The 15,235-nt window shown below is 41.0% G+C and overlaps 2 protein-coding genes across 10 annotated transcripts in view; one reads left to right on the plus strand and one right to left on the minus strand.

Moving 5' to 3' along the window:
• Window positions 1–11,722, plus strand: part of LOC117951427 (putative methyltransferase NSUN7) — a 20,324-nt gene extending 8,602 nt beyond the window's left edge. For all 3 annotated transcript variants that reach the window (XM_034883109.1, XM_034883110.1, XM_034883111.1), the window contains exons 4-13: window positions 408–538; window positions 672–824; window positions 1,459–1,642; window positions 2,586–2,820; window positions 3,458–3,601; window positions 4,305–4,406; window positions 5,805–5,940; window positions 6,542–6,665; window positions 9,742–10,006; window positions 10,397–11,722. In XM_034883109.1, the coding sequence (XP_034739000.1) occupies window positions 408–538; window positions 672–824; window positions 1,459–1,642; window positions 2,586–2,820; window positions 3,458–3,601; window positions 4,305–4,406; window positions 5,805–5,940; window positions 6,542–6,665; window positions 9,742–10,006; window positions 10,397–10,794 (1,872 nt within the window). In that variant the 3' untranslated portion in view covers window positions 10,795–11,722. The remainder of the gene's footprint in view (window positions 1–407; window positions 539–671; window positions 825–1,458; window positions 1,643–2,585; window positions 2,821–3,457; window positions 3,602–4,304; window positions 4,407–5,804; window positions 5,941–6,541; window positions 6,666–9,741; window positions 10,007–10,396) is intronic.
• A 538-nt stretch (window positions 11,723–12,260) lies between these two features.
• Window positions 12,261–15,235, minus strand: part of LOC117951425 (amyloid-beta A4 precursor protein-binding family B member 2) — a 35,671-nt gene continuing 32,696 nt past the window's right edge. For all 7 annotated transcript variants that reach the window (XM_034883102.1, XM_034883103.1, XM_034883104.1 and 4 more), the window contains 4 exons: window positions 13,736–13,816; window positions 13,533–13,648; window positions 13,242–13,424; window positions 12,261–13,009 (listed from right to left, as the gene is read on the minus strand). In XM_034883102.1, coding sequence (XP_034738993.1) covers window positions 12,833–13,009; window positions 13,242–13,424; window positions 13,533–13,648; window positions 13,736–13,816 — 557 coding nt within the window. In that variant the 3' untranslated portion in view covers window positions 12,261–12,832. The remainder of the gene's footprint in view (window positions 13,010–13,241; window positions 13,425–13,532; window positions 13,649–13,735; window positions 13,817–15,235) is intronic.

Consider the following 15,235-nt stretch of genomic DNA (forward strand, 5'->3'; position numbering starts at 1 on the left):
TGTGTGTGTGTGTGTGTGTGTGTGTGTGTGTGTGTGTGTGTGTATAGTGTGTGTGTGTGCGCTGGATAATTTGATCTCCAAATGAATACCAATACATAGTATCTCTGCGCGGTACCCCTTATTAGGTAACCAAAAGTCACCAAAATTGAACAATCACCACTACGCTATTACCTAAGAACAGGTTGTGTTGGTTTTATGCACATGCACATTCTAGATATGTACCATATGCAGCTGTTCTTTGTGGTGTAACCATTCACTGATTAAAAGCTTGTGTGTCAGTCATGTTATTAAAAATCTGAAAATTGTCTGTTAGGCATGGAGCTTCTCTCCTTGTTCCTCATTTTCCTTTGTTCTCTTGTTAGAACAGAAATCACCAATGAACTGTATTTTTTGTTCTCATGCTCTAGCCAGATGATCAGATGAGCCTTGTTGCCGTCATGCTCTATGACTTCCAGGACAGAAATTTTTTCCCTCGGGAATGCCAAAGGGAGGACTTGATCGTGCAAGAAGTTAGAGATGTTGAGAGCTACCTCCTCAGGTAAGATAAGATAAGACAATAACACAGGGGAAAAAAGTAGAAGGAAGAACCAAAACTTGTAATGGAAGAATAAAAGGAGAGTACAAACTGAAAACATAGAAGAGCTAAAAAAAAAGAAATGTGTTGTATGTAGGTTTAAAACCAAGCTGGCAGCCTCTCTGGCCCGCTGCAGGATCAAACATGATCTCTTGTCCATTGAGTGTATCCTGCCGGAGAGTGTGAAGATGAAGCAGGAGAGATCAAGCAGCCTTCCACTCTACGCATGGATCAACACACAGAGGAGCAGGTTGGTTAGCTGAGCACACACAAGCGTACACCATTCACTCACACACACACTCTGAAGCAGATAAAGTACACCTGTACATGCACACACCTGTACATGAACCCGAGAATGCAATGTAAGCATAATACAGAGTGTGTGAAAGCAGCTACACACACCTACACATCTACACACAGACCTTTAAGTTGGGTTGCTGCCTAATGTTTTATGTGCGAGGTGCTCAGCTGACAGACAATTATGTGTTTGTGTGTGTGTGTGTGTGCGGGCTAATGTGTGTTCTTGTAGGTGTCCCGACAGGCTGATTCAGTTAGGTGTAAATCCTGCTGCTGTGGACAGATTCAATCAGCAACAACCCTCAGCAAGCTCTCGGACTGTAAAGGTCACCTGTTGGGACTAGTGGCGTGTGTGTGTGTGTGTGTGTGTGTGTGTGTGTGGGTGTGTGGGTATGAGCATGTGTGTATCTTGATGGCTTTTCCAGCACATTTTACTACTAAAGTCATTTAAAAGGCCACATAGCAATTCTCCACACTATTATTATCTATGATGACAGTCTTCCTCTTTCTCCCACCTCTCACCTTCTTCCCTCATCCCTCTTTTCTTGGGCTTCCACAAATCTGCTCCCCTCTCTCCTTGCCTCTAGCCTTGATGAGGTCAGAAGTGTGCTGAAGTGTGCAGGCTTCTCCCAGGTGAAATCGATTGGGCAGCTGGAGGACCAGACCTTCTGCCAGGATCCCCACTGTGGGGATCTACTGGTGTTCCCTGCTCAGCTGAAAGCTCAGCTGTACACCACCAAGCTGCTTAGCGACCACAAACTCATCCTCCAGGTACAAGCTTCACAGAGAGAGGAGGTTTCTGACAAGTGCAGCCTTCTCCCTGCAGACTTTAATATGGCTGCAGAAATCTGTTCAGCCCCATCAATCTTCTCTGATATTTATGATTTCACTTAGTTAATGGACTTGCTCAAATTGATTTTAACACTGAGATTCCTTACGCCAACTAAGATTAGTTTTCCCAGATACAAATATTTCACATCAGTTCCTCTCATCTGGCCATACTTTACTCTGAGCCATAAAGAATCCTCTAGTCTGGGAGGGGGAGAGCGGCTTAATCATTTAATTTCTACTCCATTAAAGTCAAGCTGCCATGCAAACTGTAAGCAGCACACAGCACCACAACACAATTAAATCAGATTTTGCAGCCAAATTCAATCAAACATTCAACACCACTGCCATTAATCACGTCTTACTCTCTCCATTTTACGAGTCTCCATCACAGTTTCTCTCCTCTATTTTTCTCTCATTTCAAATGTCCTTGTTCTTCCCTGGATTGTCTTTCCTGATAAAGCCTGTGATCTGGATATTAACTACAGAAACTCAAGCCAGCCCAGTGGTCCCTCAGGGATATACGTTCAGCTCTGTTTTCTGGAGGGGACCCTAATGATTGAAGGACATCTTTGTTGTAATCTGACTGCACTGTTTCTCTCATACTTTCTCACTATTCCTCCTTTGCTTCCTCTCCTCTTTTCCTCCTCTTGCCTCCCCTCCCTACCTGCTTTGCAACAGCTGCTTCAAACTTCCTCTTCTCTCCCATCCATTCCCACAATAATTACAGTATATTTACCACTATCAAACACTAACTTTTTTATTCTTCTTAGTTTAGTTTATGTCATCAGTTTGCAGAGTGTTGCTGCTGTGCAGAAACTGTCCCTTTTGTTGAAGTATGTTGGTCCCTTTATCAAACTAATTCTTTCACTTTATATGTCTATAGGATAAATCTTGCAATCTGGGCCCAAACGCAGTGTGCTCCCTGCTACCAGAGGAAGGCGATGTTCTTATGGTGGGCTTCTTCTCTGGCCTCACTGTCTCCCACACTGCCTCCCTAATCGCAGAGAAGCATAAAGCCAACAGCAACGACCAGCCCACGGTCTACATTTGTGTCAGTGATCGTACAAACGCTGAGAGGGAGGAGCTGCAGCAGACTGCCACTGCCATGGGCTGCAAGAGTAGGCATAACATGGATGTGTCCATGGTGGCAGTATCTGTTAGTGTCTTTGTATGTGGGACAAAAGAGATCAAAGATGAGAAAACAGCTATCTATTTGTATTTACTGTCTTTGTTGTCGTGTCTACACAGGCTTTGTCTTTTGTCTTTTACTTCAATGAAAGATAATGAGAGACTGTTAGCCTTGGCACATAGATCCACTACTTGTTCAAACTGACTGCTCCTTTTTTTTTTAGCAAATGGCCACAGTAATAACTATTATGGTAAAGTAAAGTGATCAAATTTTGATAGGCATTTTCATGAGCAAGACAATATTGGTTGAAAAAATGGTAGTTGTCAGCAACATTTCAGAGGCTATAATAAGCAGGCAGCGCACTTAAAATCAAACAATGTCTGCTGAGATACTAAGCTGTATGTAAACAATATATGCTGATAGAGGCTGCCACCTCCGCCAGTCATTAGGGGAACAATTACTGTAAACGCATGTAACAAAGCTGGCATGTTTATAATAACAAAAGATGCCTTCAGGCAGGGTATCTTTTGACAAAGAAAAATAGTGGGACATTGTGATTACACTTAAAACATTGAGCAAATGTGTGTTTGTTGTATATTGTTAAACTCTATCTGCATTCTACTCAGATGTGAAGCTGATACCAGAGGACTTCCAGTCTTTGAACGGTGGTGACAAGCGACTTCAGAGGGTGCGCGTTGTGCTGTTAACCCCCAAGTGTTCTGTGTCTGCAGTCAGCGACCCGGTCAACTTTATACTGCAAGAGAAGGGAGGTACATTGCGACCTATGCGGATTTCACAAATACATGTAATCTAGTGTACATTACACCTGTTTGTGTCCATGCTGAAATAGAACAGAGGCACATACTGTTGGTTAGTCCAAAACATTTAGGATGCTGTGGGTACTGTGGACTCACAGCAGCCTGAGTTCATACTGCATAGTAATGAACCACAAACTCATATTCTGTGAATTCAAATTATGTTAATTCCTAACCCTGTATAGCTAGTAGTACTACTTCAACACAGTCAATAAAAAGTCTGTTTGAAAAATATGGAAGTTAATGTTTTGGAGCAGTGATGTTATTTTAGGTGTAATTTCAAAAAATTAATAGAATTTGAAAGTAAAGTTGAAGTGAACTAGTTTTAAGGTTTAATACAGCCTAGTGTATTGATTAGTGTTACCATTACTTTATTGCTTCGTTTCCTGTGTTCAAACAGAAAATAAAAGGTGTCACTATGAGTAAAACTTTCCATTTCATTTTATTACTATGTTTGATCTAGTTTCAGAAATAGTTATTGATCATCCACCCACAGTCTTGTCATAGGCTGCATATCTGAATCCCTTCAACAAACTTGTCAAAACAAGCCCTTCCAGCTTTGAGAATGTCACTTATATTAGAGTTGCTGCTTTTATATAACTAATTATACACAGCACACTCATTAACAGAGAAAAACCTTGATTCTGCTGGTTCTCAGACACAGAACTGCTGCAGGACTTATCCCAGGGCTCCATATCCCAGAGCAGACTGGAAGCTCTGGTAGCCCAACAGATGAGGGAAATTGATCACGCTTTGAAGTGTGAGTGTCAAACCACCTGCTCTCATGTTGATGCACGCACACACACACACACACACGCCACACGCACACACACACACACACACACAAACACACACACACACACACACACAAACACACACACACAGCATATGAGCTCAGGCTCAAGCATGTGGCACTCGCACGTCTCTGACACAATGAAAGTTATACTTCCTAATTATCTAATCACATATTCCATTAGACTGAAGCCTGTGGTATACCTGGGAGATCGTCTGAGTCTTAATTAGGAATGTTAATGTACTCCTCCGCGCCGGTCAACGACAGTCTCCTGCAGCATTCCTCGCTTATTTCTAAACAAGTGATTAGTAAATATGCTTCGCGTTACTGTCCTAGTTTAGAACATGACATCATATTCTATTCTATACTGGTGTTACAGTTCTATTCTGTAAAGCCAATGCTTTCCTGCTTAGTTTTATTCTATATATTGTATTTTATTTCACTAAGTGGTGTGTTAATCTGTGTCCATGAGCTCCACTCATCAGCCCCTGCCAGCCTTGTATTTATTGTTCTTCTTTCTGTGTTGGTCTGGGTCATGTTCATCGAGCAGTTGGAGTCTTTCTGTTAGGGGCACTGAAAACCAGCTCCTCTAATCACACTGCCATTGATCAGCCCCCTTCTACGTTTCTTTTTTTTTTTTTGCCAGTGTAGATCCTTTCTAATAGGACTTTTAATGAATGGTGGACGTGTATCGAGTGATTTAGCTTAGTTGAGTCTATGGTCCTATTTCAATGACTCCACATAAGACAAGCATAGACAGTTGCGCATACAGCCAATATACAACACGCACCTTCATAGTCCTTAGTGTCCCAGATGTGAGGTGGGTGAATACCAAATGTTTCTGCCCCAGTCATCTTGTATTTTTGGCTCAGTTGCGCTTCCTTTAGAAGCAATATTTCACATTTGTTTTCCACATCTGAGCAGGTTTTATTTGTTATCAGCTCGACGTTAATTGTTTGTGTCTGGCTGTAATTAGTGAGCAAGAAAGAAATCAAAGCTCAAATGAAGCAAATCAAACGGCCGATAGCTTCACAAATCTGCAAGCCAGCAGCAGTTGAATAAAAATGAACTATGTACATACACACTACAGCACTAAGAAATTAATATTCAAGAACTGATTTCTTCAAAGGGAGCTCTTGATGAGGAGGATGGCTCCGTTTGAATAATTACATTTAATTGTCATGAAATGAGGGGAAGTAACTTTTCGACTAAAGCAGTTTCATTTGAATTTCTTATGTGTCGTGGATTTTTCAGATTTATTTTGGTTTAGAAATGCAGTACAGTTGCAACACATAGAGGTTATGTATATTCTACTAAATGTACATATATAGAGAATGTTGATACAATGCACCCCTTTTTGCAAAGTCCCTAAGGTTTTGGCAGTGGTGTACTCTACCTGTTCTTCATACCGAGAGGAGAACGAGGAGGTGGTGAACAGAGCCCTGGAGCAAGCAAAGGCCCGCTCAGAGCAGGAGGGGGAACCAAAACAAGCAAACTTCAGGTCAGCCTCAGTTCTATGAACCACCGGTGCACTCTCTGCATCTATCTGCTAGTGTCTCTCTTTGTCTGTTTGCCTCGCTGTCTGTCAGCCTGCCGGGTTGATTGTCTGTTTCCCTTCAAGCAGGCTTCCGTCTCAAAGGCTCAGACAGGAACTGAAGGAGAAAATATAATCAAAGGTGCTATTTAATGTCTCTTCATGCTGTGAAAAGGGCAGGAAAAAAACATTCCCTTCTCTTGGCCTTTTTTTGAATAGTTGTGTGTGTGTGTGTGTGTGTGTGTGTGTATGTGTGTGTGTGTGTGTGGTTTGAAGAACTTAAGGCGTGTTTAAGTGGAAGTTACCATTTCTGTAGACATGAATTTTTTAAGACTGATTCATCCTTGCAGTAAGCCAACCTGTTGTGCTGGCAATGCCTCTGGCTAGCATAAATAAAACACAAAAGTAATATTATCAATGTGGATCACACTGGCTTTACTACACCTAGTAGACTTACGTGCATTTACTGAGTTAAATAACGTAGCTCATGTTAAGTTATTTAACAGCTATCTCTATCTGTATATTTGTTTACTGTGTTTTTGTTTGCATATGTTTGTGTTTCTTCTAGGCTTAGTCCATCCCCATTCAGCATTCCTGACCATGCCAAGGCTCCAGAGGAAACAGACCCCTTCTTCATGTTGGAGCCCTCAGAACAGAGCAATGGCTGCTTCCTGGCTGTTCTCAGCAGAGAGGTATACTTTTTTTTTCTTCTTATCTCACATAGCAAAGCATTGGTTAACCCCCGATGAGTTTGCATAGTTGAATTTTATCTATTTATCTCAACACTAGACTTATCCACCACAGGAAGTCGAGGGTCAATTTAGCATTTTAATATTTCATTAAGTGTAAGAGACCACAAGAAAGGATGAGTGATGTGGAATAGTAGTTCATCTGAGTAAATCTCTTCACACTACTCAGAAGCATTGACGTTGATAAAACATTGTTTTAAGTTTTTCTTTTGGCCTCTACTGCCTCCAAAAAGTGTTGAAATGAAAAGTCAATACTTTATGTCCTCAAGGTTTATTGTCCTACATGATCATTTTGCTTCTTGAAAACAATCTATTGTAGCTCCTTCAAAATGTGAAAATATTAGTCCACTGCTGCTTTCATGCAGTTCAGCCAAAGAGACAAACAGGGAAAAATTTAGCTCATTTAGCATCCAGAATGGAAAGCTGTCTGGTCTTCAATGACAAAAAAACCTCCAACATTAGCCCTGGACTTGACCTGACCTGACCTTTTTCGGAATGACGGAATTCGGAATTTTTTATTGTCTAAACTGACTTATCCTCTCTGTCTGCCAAAAAAACTCCCTTGTCCTTTGCTTGCTTTCATCTGAGTCCTGATAAGCCCTCCTGTTACGTCTCTCTTATGATACACAACAGAGATGGGGTGATAGAGATTTGATTGGTGAGCTAAAAACAAATCATCCACTGAGGACCTGAAGCACGTGTGTTTTCTAAGCACAGACAGATCCAAGAGAGTTTACACATCACTTTGAATATGTTTATTTCGGGGCGGAAAGGGGAAGGTAAGCTGGGTGAAGGTGGCAGAATGAGTGTGAATAAATGCTGAAATTCAGGGTGAAGAAATCAGCTTTAGAAGTAGAATGAAGGCAGGATGAGATGAAAGGATGAGAGGAGTTAAATCATTAGCTTTAAATGCATTTAGAGCAGAGAGTCGGTCTTGGATTGTATTACCTAAAGGAGAAGTAGGAATCCACTTTTTGTGTGTATGAAGGTGTTTGTGTAATACACTTTAGAATTAGACACTATAGAAGTGTCTTTGAAAGGTTTTGGGTTTATTTCTGAAAGGAGCTTTCTCATACATACGACTCTTTTATGAACATTAATAATGGAGAAGCATTCTGTCTTGTCTAGTCACAGGCTTTCATGGCTTCATAAAGTCTCTCCTGTTAAATCCAACTGATCATATCTTCACTCCACTGTCATCTGACTCTCTCTATCTGACCACCTCTCCTTTTACCTCGTTATTATATTTGTTGATAGTTGATAGTTGGTGGTTGTAACACTGTTACAGAAGGGCAGCCCAGCTCTAAGTGGCTGTAAGTGCAGCGGGTTGCAATGGATCTTTAGGATTGGTTAAGATGCTTTTGCAAGTCTCATCAAGTCTGTGTGACCGGGCTTCCCCACATCCTCATAATCCACAACATATCCACATTTACAACATACTCCCTCACATTATGAAATCTGCTCTTATGCTTATTATGCCAATGCAGGGTTATTAAGCCATTTTACCCCCACAGGCTCTTGCACGGCGGTGTCTGTTCCTTTCTGGCCATCCATCATGTTTTATACCTCCACAGATAGGGATGAAAAGATAATCAAACTGCAGTTATGGTGCCTCAAACAGCATTTTTTCTCCCTACCTCCAATAAACTCAGCTAATCAAAAGTTATTGTGGCACTCTGAAAAGCGCCATAAAAATAGCAATTATATAAGTGTTTGAATGCTGTCTCGCGTACATCGACTGTCATAGCTGCACCTAGTAAAGTTGTTTATGAGCTCTCCATACAGAAACAACTGGGAATAATAAAGAAGTCTTTCACCTAATTTCCAGAGAAGGCAGAGCAGGTGGACTTATCGCTAAAAGTCCCCAACCTCTGAAAGACGAATTTGGACAAAATTATTAGGGGATTCAGAAACCTACACTTTTTACTTTGACTTTGTTTTCGTCATTCTTTAGACTGAGTTTCATACATTTGGGTGTATTTGTCAAGATATGTTGGACGTAATGATTTTGGACTTTGGACTTGGAAGTATTTAAAAAGAATTGGTTCAGTGCCAGGCTGCGCTGTGGCAGATGAGTTTGGCAGAGTCTAGAAGGAAATGAGAGATTCACAAAGCATGGCGTGGCTGGTAAGTGGAGATGGAGAGGAAGTGAGATTTACCGGGGTGAGGGGGAAGAAAGGGAGGCAAGAGAGAGTGCCTGTTGAATAATTCAGCGCCCCCTGTCTGTATGAGTTAGCATCAACAAAGTTCAGGGCGTCCACCAAAGACTGCAGTACAGAGGTGCTTCTGAAGCATGTTTACCTGCGTGTACAGAGTGTATTAGCACAAATAAGCGCATGTGAAAAACGCATGTGCACACTTTACAGTATGTAAGCACACACACCTGTGTACATAGAATTACCAACAGCTTGTACAAACATACACATTTGCATGAAAGTACAAGCAAGCACTTTAGAAAACACACACACACACACACACACACACACACACATAAACCCACACAGGCTGCATGTCCCTGTAGTGTACACTGTGCTTGTGAATAATTCAGGCGTTGGGGAGAGCAGTAGGCTGCTGCTGAGACAGCAGGTGACCCTGCAGCCAGCAGCAAGGACATGTTGGCTCACTCCCCTCTTTTTCTTTACCAATATTACATATGGTGGTCCTATACCATTATTTAAATATTTTCTTATATGGTTAACAAATTTATTTTTTTATTACATCCATTAAATGTTGATTATATGATTTTGTAATCAAGGTTCATTTTAAGAAAGATAAAGTATTGTGTCAGCATTTATTTCTTCATGTGATGCCACAAGATTTCTTATTCAGAAGAAAAATGTGCAATATTTATTGCGTTTGATTGTGTGTCTGCGTGGCATGTCGGTTAGTGAGGTCATAAGGTACCTGGCTGTATGCTTCAGTGTACAATGTGTTTCATTCATCAATAATTTCTTAAAGATAAAGAATTATCTGTCATGTCTTAGAAAATTAAAGCTATTGCTTTGTCACTTCTCAACAGCCTGAGCCAGTGGTGAAAGAGGCACCACATGACGTGCTTGTCAGGGCTAATGCTAAAGGCATACTGGACAGGATCGGCTCCAAAAAGCCAACAAGAAAAGAGCAGCATGGACACACCAACAGGATGACAAAAACTACTCACGCACGCACCTCTCAGTCCCACCTCTCTGTCAGTATTCGATCCAAAAACCAAGAGACCAAGGGCAGCAACAGCACTACTTTGTGTGGACATCAGGAATTTACTAACAGCCGACAGTCATTACAAGGTGCGCATGATTACTTCAGTCCTCTATCGTGACTCAGCTGTAAGTACAATCTGGAACATACAGCTGATTTAAGGAGACATTCCAGTTAAAATGCTTATTTGCTTTCCTGATAAGAGTTATATGAGAAGATTGATACCACTCCCGATATGCAAATAATTTGCAGCAAGAAATGAATAAGAATATTTACCTTCATTTCTCCCCTAAATCAGCTGTGTGTTCCAGATTTTACTTACATCTGACTTAAGCGTCAAACTATTCCTTTAAGCTTTTGGCTAAGAGGAGTAGCAACGAGTTAGTGCAGCATGTACCCTTTTCCCAATGCTTTCTGAACTTTGGTTTAAAATTCTAGTCCTCTACTTCTGACCTCTCTCACCGTTTTTTGTCCTTCAGGAAAAGCCAAAGCAGTGCGCCTGCAGTCCTCCCAGAACACTGTGTCCAGCTCCTTCTCTTCCTCCAAACCAGAAAACAGCGCAACCAAGAAAAGCATCCCCCCTGTATTAAGCACTACAACTTCCACCACCACTCTGCATCCCGTCCCTCCCCCTGCTTTCCCAGCTGCCCCGGTTGTCCGTCCCCGCAGAGCTCATCAGGAGGTGTTGAAGCCTGTGGTGCTCGTCCTGCCTACTGTTCGCTTCCCCGACTTCTTCCCACCCCTGCACAGCCGACCAGGACGCAGCCCCAGCTTTACCTACAACAAGTGGAGGCCCGCTGTTCAGAGTGTACCCCCCTCCCGCTCCAGTGGCAGTCTCTCCAAGGATGCTATGGTCAAATCCCAGCCTTTGTTTTAGGCTCACAAACACCAACACAAATATAAAAGAAGTATTAATAATTTTGCCAAATGCTTACTTAAATAAAGCACTAAGCATCTAAATCTAACAGCAAAAAATATACGGTGTTGTTGATTTGCCAAATTACATAGAGCATTAGAAAAAGAAAGTCACCTTAAATGCTTCTAGAGCCATTTTTACTTAAGATTACAATATAACTGTGACAGTGTCTTTGTGTGCTATAAAGAGCGTCAGAGTCTAATCAAACCGCATGTATTTAAAGGGCTGGACTGATATCATTTCAATGTCACTACATGATGAACAGCTACCACAGAGGGTTCCACTGACCTAAACAACTGAAGGACGTATTCAAGAAACTACTCTTTTCTCTTTTGGTAATGCATTTATTGTCACAACAGATTACATTCACATGGTGAAAAGATGAGTGAAGAACAGAACTGAAATGATTTACAGCATCTTTCTTGGTTGTTTTTTTGCGTGTCTTTTTTCATTTTGATCGGACTGCATTCATAGAGTTTATGTGGAGTGCAGGTATTGGCCACGAGCCATAGGAGCTGTATCAAGTTTTTGATAGCAGTGACAGCAGACATATTTACTGCTGTGTGTAAGTGTGTATTTTGTTTGTGAGTGGGAGTAGACTGGCTGGATTTACTGATGAAGAGAACATATCGTTAACCCTTACCGTGGGGCACATATTTGATCTTTCCATGTTGTCCAACTATTGTGCACCAGTGTTCATATAGCCATGTGTGCCTCACATCGGCCATCTTTCTTGCTACCACGTCAATCTTGGGTGTATGCATAAAGATTCCTGAGGAAATTGTTATTAAGTCAGAATTTAAGCAACTTAACATTCTTGAGCTTTTAACTCAGTTTCTTTATAATATTTGCAAAACAATCTTAACTAATTAAAAGCTTCTAAATACTTAAAAAAAACTGTTGCCTTTCTTTTGCTGATCTACTCATCAAGGAATGGAATTAAAAATACATTGATTGACTATATTGGGATTCTGTAAATGGGGAGGGGGAATAACCTTTTATTCAGGCATGGGTCAGGAATAGGCCAGATCTTTTGTGCAAGTGTAAATCCAGTCTTTGTCAGCTGGAGATGACTTGTGCTAAGAGCATCTATTTCTTGTGTGTTCACCACTCTTCCTACTGAGACCCTTTTTAAACTCATCAACATAAAACATATCCCATCAAGAAAACATGCAAAATCAACACGTCTCATTTGTCACCAACACTTCATCTCACCCTTATATCTACAATTTTCTGTGCCCTAAATTCTCTCTTCCTACATACAATCATTTACATACACTTCATTAATACAATCACTTCATTCATTCATCCTCGAAAGAGATGTTGAATTTTTTTGTTTGTTTCAAGTCTAACACACATCGAAGGGATCAAAATATTTGTATGCCATTTGGTGGGAGGGAGCGTGTTGGCAGGTCTTGTCTGTCTGGTCTTCTTATTCTGTTCAGATGCCATGACAGGAAGTCGTCACCTTGTCTGTCCCGGCATTCATAGCTTAGCGTTTCAGGCGTCCAGTCCAGGAGCTCTTACTGTGCTGATAATGTTTTTACAGGACGGGACAGAGCATGAAAGACAATGGGAGTAAACCAATGAGTGGTTCCATAAACCAGTCTATTAATAGAAATGTGATCTTTTTCTTCTGGGTTATCCTGTGTCCTGTCTGCTTCATCAAATAATTTATCCAGTCCCATAAATCCACATAATGTAAGGGCCAGTGAAGCCAGCGGGTGGTTTCCACTTGGACACAGCAGCATTCAAAGGTCAAAGTTCAACCAGTGACACCAGCTTTTCCATTCTTCCTCATGAAACAGATCAGTTTACTTGTCATTGTTTTCATTATCAGTAGGCTCATTGGAGGACTGTTCTTATTTCCTTCATCTGCGGTGGAGTTCGTTAACATGTATGTACATCATTGGTTACCATGGCTGGTACCAACTAGGTGTTGTGGCGATGACGGTGTGTGAGGTGTCGGTTGGGATGGTGCTGTGGTCACTGGTGACGGTCATTGCTGGGGGAGTTCCGATGGCTGTTTCTTGGGTTTCAGAGTGTCTATGAGAGACTGGACGCCACGCTTCACGCTGGTGGTCACTCGGCGTGTCACCGTGTCAGCAGAGGGCGAGGATGAGGAGCCGGCTCGTTGGGAGGGCGGCCGTGCCACCAGACACTTCTGATACCGCAGCTGAGGAAGAGGAGTACAGGACTAGATGAGTTTTTATCATTTGGGGTTTGGGCTTTCAGAGAAAGCAGTATCGATCTTCTCGTCTAACTCTTAGCAAGGTAGCAAAAAAGGGTATTTTACGAAATGCTGAACTATTCCTTAAAATACAAAATTTTTTAATATTATTTTGTAATAGTGACAGTTCAACAACGGAACATCATCTCATTTCATAGCAGAAGAATTATAAACTTACCACGCATGCTGCCTGCACAGCCTCAGAGACACTGCCTGCGTTGGGGTCGCACCAGAAGACATGGCACTGGAAATGCTGGCTCCCAGTGTCCATGATGAAGGCAAATGAGTGCACATCTCGTCCCACGCCCATGAAGGACAAGAAGCGTACTCGACACTCCACCAACACCTCCTCTTCCTCTTCCTGCACACAGCCAAGAGAAGAATTAGATCTGAGCTGGACTCTAATCTCCAAGCAAGTTCACATATTTTATTTATCTGTTACTCAGGAAAGCATCGACAAGTCCCTTGCCTTTTCTTTGATGACAGCCAGTGTGGTGTCAGCAATACTCAATATCACAGGAGTCCAGTCCTCTTTGCCTGTGGAGGTTAGAAGATTTTCTACGGCTCCATTTATGATGTCCATACCTGAGGACAAAACACAGGAGAGCCTGAAAGTAAACAGTGAGACAGTGCAAGATGTGTTGAGATGTGTGTGTTTCAGTATTAGTTTACCTATGGGGCGAGACACAGACGTCATGCCCAGATACAGCACATGAAACTTCTGCACCAACTCAGTCTTTGGCATGGGGAACTCTGCAGAGAGAAAACACACACACACAAACACATTAAACACACACACACACACACACACACACACACAGAGCACCCACAGGGAATTTTATCATGCCACAACATCTAACGCAAAGTTCCAAAAGTGAAGTCCACACATGATAATTGGCTTAAACTTGGCAAATAAACAAACACTGGTGAATATTTTAATATTTTAGGGGGCTGTTGACATGATTAAATCATGAAAAATATGTTCACACACACACAGGCATGCAGGACTTTTTCTACATGAAAATCCAGCTATGCCTGTTTACACAATGGCCTGTAGGCAGAAAGGATGAGTGAATGGGGATGATCAGAAATCATGTATCACCGGCATCTCAATCAGCCATGAAGTTAACATCAGTAACACACCATGCAGATAGCTGCTTAAGCTTGACATGACTGATGACTTGATGAATTGTTTTTAATCCTCCAATGTTTTAAATGATGACATTATAGAAATCCAACACAATACTAGAAAGTGCACAACTGAAGAATCAACTACAAAATGATGAAATTAGTTATGAACTATACTACTATACTAACTACTAACTATTTGATGTTTAGCTAGTCAGCATGGATTTGCAAAATAAAAAACAATGGCAACATGGAATTAATTGTTATTGAGTCAATGTTAAATGGTAATTATTGTTGAATGACACATTCAGTTTCATTAACTATTTAGATACAAACACAACATTTGCAATGTATAACTGTTATAACCTGTTTTTAAGGGTACCTAAGAGTTTAAGATGCTAAACATGAATGAAGCCATTGACTTGAAGGTAAATTACAAATTGCCTGCATTAACGCCCCTATGTGTACAATTTGAAAAAGTTCTGACTTTACAACCCCTCATTGAGTTTTAAGTGTGAGATAAAAGCCCTCAAAAATCTGAATAATTTCAAAGATCCTATTAATCATTTAAAAAGTATATATACTGTATATATATATATATATATATATATATATATATATATATATATATATATATATATATATATATATATATATATATATAAACCGTATATGTATACATAATGACTTTGAAGTAATGACTTTAAAGAGTAACTTAACGGCAAGCTGAGTTAAGTTGTGCAGAGCTTTTGTTTTTATACATACAATGGGTGTGCTTTGTTGCACCTGTTACCACACCCAAAAGTGATGTCACGGTGTCCTGTAGCACACCAGCTCATCACATTATCAACGTGAGAAGTTATACCACTGGAGGTCAGTTACTTTAAACAGAGATAAAGCGGCCTACACATGACACTTCCCTAATTTTTACTTTCAGCCCATTTTGCACAGTCCACATCTTAATTACCGGATTTCAGAGAATAACAATTCACCACAAACTCACATTCCATGTGGTCAGTATGGAGTAAATAAACCAATTCAATC

The sequence above is a fragment of the Etheostoma cragini genome, chromosome 10 (genome assembly GCF_013103735.1).
Source record: "Etheostoma cragini isolate CJK2018 chromosome 10, CSU_Ecrag_1.0, whole genome shotgun sequence".
Taxonomy (NCBI): Eukaryota; Metazoa; Chordata; class Actinopteri; order Perciformes; family Percidae; genus Etheostoma; species Etheostoma cragini.